We start from the raw sequence: 10,593 nt of genomic DNA, 5'->3' as shown, positions 1-10,593 counted from the left end.
CATTTTTTTACTAATTTAAAAGCTAATTTTAATACACAAATTAAAGAGGAGAAAAAAGAAAGCTTTGGTGGTATGCTCTGATTAACTCCCGTCTTTTCCATCAGTCATCACCATGATCAGGTGTTACATAAATTATTCAATCTTTTTTCCCTTTTCTGTTGAGGGCACTAGGTTTAGCCCTGTTGGAGGATGCTGTTGAAGTTCAGCTAAAGTGGGTTTTAGATTCAGAACCCCACCAAAATCTGGACCTCACCACCACTGCATAATATTAGTGGGACTCTTGGTGTCTGGTTTTTGTATCTATATATATTTCATGTGTTTATTTAAAATTAACTCTTTGGATTCATCAAAACTCAAATTAGGACAAGAACATGTGAGTTAGTAGTATATTATCTAACAACTATGACAAACAAAAAAGTTGATACATAATTTCCTTCAAAATTAATCTAAAAATTATTCACCTTTGCTGCTACATATAAACTATTTTTTTTTACCTCAACCGCACTCGGTAAAGAGCCATGTAAGCGAGGAGTCGGTAGCCTAGCAGCATGAGTGCCATAATGGCCACATCAATCCACAAATGGTTCAATCCCATAGATTTGATGGCAGGTAAATCCCCAACCCTACACAATCCTCCCGTCCCACACTCGTAAACATCATCCTCATCGTACTGAATCCCTAGCAGAAGCTTGTAACAGTAGTAGCTGTAGCTCAGATATTTAAGCCACACTATGAAGGAAGGGATTTGTTGAACGTAGTATCCCCCGGCTATGAGGAAAACAAGTGTGGTGACGGAAGCTAAGGTGGTGGCTTGTTTGATGTCCATGAGAATGGCCCCAATGGCTAGGCCCAGACTTTGAGAGACGAGGACACTGTAAAGCACGATTAGCAGAGAGAGGATGAAGGTGAGAGGGTCTGGTTTTAGGCCACCCATCCAATAGATTATGAAGACGAAAGCTGTGGGGAGGGCAAGCTCAAGTGGAAGGTCACCGAAGGTTCTGGCGAGGAAGTACGATGAAAGGCGATACATTCCGGAAGAGCGTTCCTTGATTAGCATTGTTCGTTCTTGAGGGAATGTGAATACCGCATTGTAGAGTGGATAGAATCCCCAGAAGACCGAGAAGAAAAACAGCAGTGCAATCTGTTTTTAAAATACAAAAAGCGTGCTTAGCTCGTCGAAGTTGGCAATAGTTTTTTACTTTTATAATATGTATATATATATGTAACTAGTAATTTTAACATTAAAAACTACTCAACTTTTTCTAAATCTGATTCCAAATAAATAAAAATAAATCCCTTATAAAAAAGCATTGATTTTTTTAACTCATTTTACTTTACATGAACTAATTTGAAACATGTGAAAAAAATGTTTTTTACTTAAAATTTTGATTTTTTTTCACCAATGGTTCATTTTAAGTTAACAATTTAATTTCAAAGTTTAATAGTATTACCTAATTAGATCAAATTTTCAATTTTATAAAATAAAAAGATAAAATATTCATAAATTAAATTAAGGACTAAGTTTTCGATTTTTTATAAAAGTAAAAAAAATGAATTTCAAAGTTAGACTGAATTACGATTAGAAGTTGGGTAAAATGTTGAAACTTTAGCTTAGCATGAAAGTCACCACTATTGTTTGGTTTTAAACGGGTTAACAGAGAAGAACTGTCAGTCTTACGCGGTCGGAGATGTGAGAAGCTGGGGTGTGCCACCATAGTAGTCCACCAAGTACTGCCACACTGATCACTTGGAAAATTCTTAGCCTGTTGAAGGCTTCATATCTCCTTTCTCTAACCCCCCTTTGAAGCAGCACCTTGAACTGATACCACCAACTTGTGCACCACTGTTCTGTCTTCTCATATCCTGCGTTAATATAATACATCATAAATTACTACTCGAGTTCACCCTCAAAACCAGAGTAGGGCAAATTAAGTAAAAACGAACAAAAGAAAATTTACTTGCTGATGCTTCTTTTGTATTGACGAAGTTATTGGCATCCGAATTGCAAAGCTCAGCTTTCAGCTTTGTGGAAATGTTTTTTTCGTAAGCAGAGAGAAGAGCATCCTTTACGGATTTCTGTTCTTCTTCCGTACTCTCAACTTGCTCCACTGAGTGCAGGAGATCAGGACCGATTCCTGCATTGAAATTTGATATCTATGTTTTGATGATAGTAAATTATAAGCTTAGTACAGTGATAGTATTTGTTGAAAATGACCACAGAATCAGATCATCAAATGGTAAAGCAAAGTGACAAGAGGAAGGGAAGTATGAAAGGGTGGGGTCTGATAATACGACATAGTCCATAAGGGATATAAAGGTGGAAGCACCATATATTTTTTGGTAGGCCAACCGATCATATTCATACCCCATCTATTGTTGAAAAGGAACATTTAACAACGACAAAAAAAAGCTTCCCCTCATCTCAATTTCTCATCAATCTCTATATATGTCATAAAAAGGAAGTAAATACATGAAAGATGAAAGAAAAAAAAAAAAAGATTTACCGTTTGCAAGATCAAGCAAGAGATCAGCTGGGTTGACAGTGATGGATGTGGAGAAGCCAATGGAGGAAAAATAATCCAAGGCTGAAGCTGCTGAACCGTAGTAGATTGGGCAACCCTCTGAGAGCAAAACCACCTTGTCAAACATGTGATACAGTCGACTAGAGGGTTGATGAATGGTGGTGACAACAGTTCGGCCTCCACTAGCAAGGCCTTTGATTGTGGTGAGGATCCGTTGTGCTGTGGTTGAGTCCAAACCCGAGGTGGGCTCATCTAGTAAAAGTAAGCTCGGGTTTATTAACATTTCCTGGCCAATGCTAACCCTCTTCTTTTCCCCACCCGATATTCCTCTGAAAAGCGGCCCCCCAATCATGCTGTTTCGACACTTGGTCAGTCCCAGCTCAGCGATAACTCTCTCCACATGTTGGGCTTTCTCGTCTCGGGTCAAGCTGTTGGGTAGCCTCAGCAGTGCTGTGAATAAAAGGGTCTCCGTCACCGTGAGATGGGGGTATAAAACATCATCCTGAGCCACGAATCCAGTTCTTCGTTTTAGGGCACCTGAAAAAGGTTGGCCATTGTATGTGATCTTTCCTGATAGTTTGCCAGTCAGACGGCCCCCAAGAGCGGAGAGGAGGGTGGTTTTACCACTTCCTGATGGACCTAACATTGCTAGTATTTCTCCAGGGCAAACCACTCCTGTTATACCATTGAGTATGGTCTTTTCTCGGGTGATCCATGAACCCCAGCATGATCCTTTCTCCTCCAACTTCACCTTGTACACTACCTCCTCAAACTGTGTAAAGAATCACAGAAATGTAAATAAACTAATATAAGAAAAATGATTAAGACAGTAAATAATGGTAACTAATACATGATGTATTGTTATTAATAATAAGACCTTCAAAGTTATATGAAACAAGGTAAGTCTGGGTGGAGGCTGGGAATTGTGTTGTATTGGGAACGCAAGGGCAGCCTTTTTCTGAGATTTAGACGTCTCTGACTCCACTAGTCCATTGCAGGCATGTTCGGGTTTTGGTGCTACGCAGTTGAGAGGCATGGCTAAAATGAAGTGATGCTATATGTTGGTGGACAGTGCTGGTGCTGGTGTGGTTGGGGTCTTGGGGGAATGGAGAGAAGCTAGCTAACAAATTCCTTTTAACTGAGCTTCCCAAAGTGTGCACTAGAGAGCATATAAATATATTGTAGGAGAGAGGGAGAGAGAGAGAGAGAGAAACAAGAATTTGTACTGTGTGTTAAAGCTATTTGATGTAGGGATAGTCTTCTTTATGGTGGGAGCCCACCTCCTTTCCCTTAAAAATCATTCTAATACCAACTCCAAACCATTAAATATAATAGTCTACTAAGCTCTTCCTAAGTTCCCTTTTTATATCATCATCTACTTAGTAGGGTTAATCTTGGATGTGGTGTGCTTAGATCAAATCATGACAAGTGGTGCATGAGTTTGGATCATGCCTGAGACCTGCAAATAGTTGCATCTCAGTGATTACTTAATGATTTTTGTTCTTGTTTTGACATGCACATGTTTGATGCATGTAGAACCTGCTAAACAGAGTTTTTGGACAAATGGCTGGTGGAAAATTATGACGCATTCCGTGCATGCACCATTTTACATGAAAAAGTTGCCATATAGTGAAGCAAGTGGAAGATCCAAACATTGCCAAATATAGTAAAACAACAAAGGTCTAAGAGTACCACAAATACAGAAAACGCCATTTTTGTTGGGTTCTGAATTTCTTCTTAAAATTCTGTGATGCAGTGTACAATAAAAGACAATGAAATTGATGGTGGTGCTTCCCCCACCATTTCTCGCAGTCTTACACTTAACTCTTTCGAGTTTATGTTCTTTGTCTTGCCGAGAATGTCACCCTGTGTGTCTGGCAGTCAGTCATATAACTTGGGAATTTTGTCATTTCACTTTGTATAGATTTATGAACATTGATATTCTATCAATGCAGCTATTTGGAGCTTTCCATTCTCGTATTAGATTCGAAATCTTTCATTGGAGTTTGATTTTGAACTTAATTAACGAAACCTTTATTCTTGAAAATCTCTTGTGAATGGTGGTGTCAGAGATGAAAGATAATAGTACTGCTGCAAACTGTTTGATTCAACACAACTTTGAGCGAGTCTAATATACATACAAAAATGAATTCCTTTGGCAACATTAAGTCTGCAGATGATATTAGAGTTTTTCATTTTTCTAAAACAAAATAAATAATGCCCATATAGATTATCATTACTTCAATAATGGTGTTAGAACATTCTATCAAAATTCATCTTACAACAACTAATTGGACTATGTTTTAATTAGAAAATAACTATTGAGAGCATTAAATTTTAAATTACATATTTAAAACAAATAATTATATTCCATATAAAATCATATATATTGAATTTTTATTTATGTTAAAATAATATTTTATCAATAAACAATTAATTTTTATTATTTGTTTATCTACTTATTTATAAATACTTCATATAGAATTTATTTATTATATTATTATAAAACCAAAATTTATATCTTATAAAAAAACAATAAATTATTATATCCTTTATTAATATTTATTTTAATATTAATTAATATTAAAATATTAAAAATGCATTTTATAACACCCGAATGGAGATTAAAATGAATAAAGAAAATGAAGATAACTTGGTAAAAAAAGATTCTAACTGTTGATGCTTTCTCTTTCCTGGTGCATGATGCTCCAGCCAAAATTTTGGTGTCTAACGCGGCGGTAAGTTTTTTTTTTTTTTTAATTACTTATTATTATTATTGTTATAGATATTCATTATTAACTTTCATCTTGGTAAAAATTTTATTCCGTAGATATTCCTTATTATTTTACTTAATTCATTTTAAGAGTTTATTTAGTTATAAGTGAGGATATTTGGAAAGAGTAAAGGTAAACAATTGTATAATAATGCGAGTGGTACTATCCTTATTATTTTGTATGCATTGAAAATTTGTCTATTGAATTCGAAGAGTCACCACCACAAGTCTTTTTTATATGAAAGATGATAATATTGGTACGAGCGAAATTTAATTCGATTTCCTCTTTTCACATATAAACTAACGAAAACCGGAGTCAAAACTTTAGCAGATGCTGCGTTACATTCACGGCCACAGCGTAGGGTATATCCATACGTCTATTGGGGCCGGGGAATCAATTTTACTTTTTCTTAGTATAATTCGTAAATAGGCAGGCTATGGCCAGGAAATTGTGCTATTTTGCTAATGTTGATTTTTTCTAAGTGAATTCAACTTGTTTTATAGAGGAAATCAAATCAAAAAGGGATTCTTCCGATAACTGCTCTTTGTATTGATTTTTAAACATTCGTATCGCCGAAATTCGATATCACTATGCTACCCATTGCATGTTTTAATAATACATAATCAGTTGGATGTTTAGCAAAGTCTTTGTCTAATATTCTAATTGCCTATTTTTTTCTTCTTTATCATAAAAGAGAAATGATTAAAGAAGAAAAACACCCTCCCCCCCATCAAACGGCTTCCAATTACCATCCCTTATTTTATATAAATAAATAATTAATTTTGTTAAGTTGCAGAGAGCACTGAGCTAGGGCATGGGTGTGGAGCCAAGAGGGGGCGAGTTTCTTTGGCTACTCGACTTTGTCTTGGTGGGCATCATTTCTAGGATTGAGTGCACCCCCCTTTCTGCCTCCCCAACTTGCATATTTGTTATATATGTATGCATGAGGGTTTTCTTTTTCATAAAGGCTCTATAAGGGTTTTCTTATAAAGGTTTTTTTTTTGAAATTTTATTTATTTTTACTGTAAAATTTAATTTGGTTATTCTGTCATTTATGCACAATTTTAATAATATAAATAGATAAAATTTTTAATAAAAAAATTAAAATTTTTAATTTAATATACATAAATTAATTAATTAATTTATTTTAATATAAAGAATAAAATATAATTTAACTCTTAATACGAAGATAGAGTGTAGTATAAAATATTATTTTAATTAATGTATAGGTATTTCTTGTAGCAAGTGCCCCTTTCTGTTATCCTATACATATTCTTAATTCATTTCATTCCCTTTTATTCTTTCAAAAGTTCCATCTTGGACATTGATTCTCTCTGCTTTTCTACGTTAATTTTCCTGGATGCTAAATTTCTATTTCAATCAGTTAATTTACTACCACATATAAAAATTATCAACTATTTATTATTAATTAATAATATTCTATGAAACCTACTACTTTTTGTGATGGGAGTGTTGTTCCATGGAGAGATACCCTAACCTAATAAAAAATAAATATGACTGTCAAATTATATCATCTAATATATAGTCAGACCATCAATAATCGCATCAAAATAACAGGATCTTCATTATATTATTATATGCTCGACTTTTTTGACAAGACAATCCATCGAAATCGCATTCCATCTTTGCACCTCCTACTATTAATTCGTGTCCATTTTTTGAGATGTCATAATTTATTTTCCTCTTACATATCACTTACTTTTTATTTAATCTAATTAAAGCTGTAACTCTTTTTTAGAAAATATATATATATATGATGAGTAGGATGCACACATCAAATGGATGTCATGATTAACAATTATTTAATAAGAGTGCGTTTGGGTGTTTTTCTTTTGGTGGAGGAGCTCTTGTTTTCGTGAGGACATTTGCACTTAGGACGTCCATTTTTTTTTATTTAAAAGTTACATTTACATTTAGATAAAAGGCTTTTCAGTATCTGTGGGAGATTAAATTTTTAAAATTCAGTAAAAGCTCCCTCAATGCCAATAAAAATTTGGTGCTTGATTACGGTGATCATTAATTGAAAAACAAACTCAGAATGCAATCAACACCATAATTACCAAAACTTTTATAGAAAAATATGAATTTGGTAGTATGTAATTAGAGGTTAAAATATGTTATGAGTTTTATATTTTTAGTAAATTTAGAATTTAATTTTATATTTTTATTTTAGTATTTTAGACTCTTTATTTTTAAAATTTTAAAATTTATGTCTAATTGTTAGCACTATTAATATTACTTTATTAAATTTAGGTTCATTACAGTTGTCAATTTTAATTACATTGCTACTAAGAGAGTATTTTTTACTTGAAAATGTCACACAAAAAATTTAACAAAAGACAACTAAGCGTGTTAACAATTAAACTTAAATTTTAAAATCTGAAAAGTAGAGAGGCTAATCTCTTAGAAACAAAATACAAAGACTAAGATTTTTTTAAAATAATACAAAAAATATTTATGAATTTGGGTGAAAAAAAATTATTTACGAGAATGGGTTGAAATGAACGACAAAAGGCGGTATCTCTGTCACGGTGACACCACCTATAAAAATAATATTTTAAGATAAATAAATTAAAAAATATAATTTAATTAAAAGAGATGTCTCTAAAGGTGGCAAAAAATAGGCTCAAGCCAAAGAAACTGGCTCGAAAAACTCGAGTTTGAACTTGTTTTAAACCCAATTTAATCAAAAAAGTAAAAAAAATTTGAAATTGAAAAACCCAAACCTGAATTTAATAATAAAAATAAAATTATAATTAAATTTTATAAAAGCTTTAATTATTAGTTTTACTCAAATATTTTTCTTCATAAATAAATTATTTATTTTATATATAATGAAATAGTAATTTTGTTTGAGAAAATGAGATTACCACTTTTATACAAACATCAAAAACTCTATGATATTAATTCCTAATTTTGTAGTTCCTTTCTTTAATTATTTGTCATTGTATTTGACTTCTAATTCTTGAAATATAAATTTATATTGAATAATTTAATTCGTAATTTAGATGTAAGAAATATTTATATATTATGTTTCAACTATTAATAAAACAATCACAGAAAATACAAAAACACAAAGTTAGATTAGACAAAGAGAAAATTTAAATTAGGGTTTAAATTTTATGACTCCAAACAATTATTTTTATAGTTAAAAAATTTTAACTCTAAATTTTATACTTAAAACATATAATTTATGTCATGAAATATTAATACATGGAAGTATGATGTATTTTAGAATTTAAAATAATATGTTATATTTTAAATAATTACATGCACATTTCCGTAAATAATTTTTTTCATATGAAATAAAAAAAAAACAAATTGGTTAATAAAAAAAAATAAAGGGGAGATGAGATAGTGAATGATTGTGTAATGTGTGAATAGTGGTAGTAATTTGTAATGTGTAATGTAGTATAGTGAAGGGAGTTAGGAAGTCGACACGTGGCACGCACTCCTAGCCTTTAGTGGCCACATTGGCGTCGTTTTGCTGAATTTCCCTTTTTTGGTGGGGAGGGCCCCACCCACTTATTTTCCACCTTCTCATTGGAATTGCATTATTAGTATTAATTATCTCTAGTCTCTTTTAAACTCACTTACTCGTTCAGTTTCTACATTTTCGAAAATACCAACCATAATTACTATGTTTCAACTTTGACCCTTCCTTTCTTTTTTCTCTTTATAATGGAACATCTTTTCTTTTTTCTTTTTTGGAAACTTTATTTCTTATTTTATTTTTAAAATAAGAAAATATGTTTACTAAATAGAAATAAAATTTTAGTAATAAAAATATGAATAATCTTCAGTAGTTTTTTTTTAATAATAGAAACATGAATTATTACATTCATATGGATTGTTTAAAAAATATTTTTGCATTTATGTAAGTTTCAACAAAGGCTAATTCATAAACTCAAAGTAAAAAATTCCTCATCTTTAATATTTTTAGTTCAAAAATATTTTATTGAAAACAATGAAAACAAATTTTATTACTTTCTAAGATTCAAATATTATTTTTAAAATTCTTAACTAAACACGTTTTCTTTAGTATTTATTTGTATCTTTTAAGAAAAACAAAAACAAAAATAGCATTTGTTCCTAAAACTAAACAAATCCTTAGATTTTTATTTTTAAATTTAAATTTGCTTTTAAGATCTATATTTCAACTAATTTTCCTTTCAAAATATGTTTTTTTTTTCCCTAAAGATAGCGAAGGTGATTGTTGAGGTTTGAACCTCAAGCTAATGCCAACTAAGACATGGAAACAATGTAAGGAGTTTTTTTCATTAATGAATATTGGGTGTAGTGATAAATCACATTGTACTCCTAAAGAGAGAATATAGGTTTGAACCCTGGAGATAATATTGATATTAAGATGTCATGGAAAATGTACTTGTATCAAGAAAAGCGAGGTTAGACTAAATTGAATAAAATGAAAAGTGCACGGAACAAAGTACTAATTTTCTATCTTTGGCATCCTTAGAAAGGATTAAAATGCAGTTTTAACATTGATGTTATGTGAAGATTTAATGTGTTAAGTGTAATATTTGGTATAATTAAGTGAAGTGATATTGGAAAGGAGCTAAAAGTGCAAATTTTCCAATAAATAATTTTGGGACTTTTCAAGAGTTTTATAATGAGAATTGTAGAATTTATTTTATTTATGAAAAGATGGGAAAATGAATGGCCATATATTTGAAGTTTTTAATTCATGGAAATTACGAGGCATTCATTTAAATTTTGGTTTTGGCTTTGACTAAAATTTATGTGACTTTGACTAAAATTTATGTGAATAAAAGAAAGAAAAATGAAGAAAGGCATCATCTTTCTTCTTTGTGTCGTCCACCTTCCTTAGAGTAATAAGAAAAGCTTTTCCTTTTAATTTTTCTCATCTTCTCTCAAATCCAATAAAAAATCTTCACTACCTAATTTATTTTCTTATTAAAATCTTGTAGAAAACTCACTTCTAAGCTTAATCTAACCCATGACGGTTTTCCCCACAGTCATACAATGCGTGTACATATCATCATGCTTCATGTTTATCCAAACATGGCATACTTAAACAGCGTAGATCATAAAAACATGTTTGGAGTTAGGAACTTACCTAAAACTTCATTCTTTCCATAGCTTAGCCTTTTCGATCTCCAGAGCTTCCGTTCTCATGGCAGAACCTTTAAAATGGTTCTATAGTCCATAAATTTATGTCCTTATCATTACGTATATAGAAGCATTAAGAACTTTACCTGCTCGCTGGTTTTCTTACTTTTCCATCTCCATTCTCA

General features: G+C 31.6%; 1 protein-coding gene across 1 annotated transcript; it reads right to left on the bottom strand.

Annotated features, from left to right (window-relative positions):
* Nucleotides 1-309: 309 nt before the first annotated feature.
* On the bottom strand, nt 310-3,831 carry LOC108480482 (ABC transporter G family member 14). The gene is made up of 5 exons (XM_053018385.1): nt 3,400-3,831; nt 2,505-3,294; nt 1,959-2,135; nt 1,679-1,863; nt 310-1,141 (listed from the first exon to the last, which is right to left on the bottom strand). Exons 1-5 carry the CDS (start codon nt 3,556-3,558, stop codon nt 491-493), a joined length of 1,962 nt encoding a protein of 653 aa, XP_052874345.1. The 5' UTR covers nt 3,559-3,831; the 3' UTR covers nt 310-490.
* Nucleotides 3,832-10,593: the final 6,762 nt, after the last annotated feature.

The sequence above is a fragment of the Gossypium arboreum genome, chromosome 8 (genome assembly GCF_025698485.1).
Source record: "Gossypium arboreum isolate Shixiya-1 chromosome 8, ASM2569848v2, whole genome shotgun sequence".
In the NCBI taxonomy this organism is placed as follows: Eukaryota; Viridiplantae; Streptophyta; class Magnoliopsida; order Malvales; family Malvaceae; genus Gossypium; species Gossypium arboreum.
Note: the sequence above shows the minus strand (reverse complement) of the source record. Positions and strands in the feature narration are given on the sequence as shown.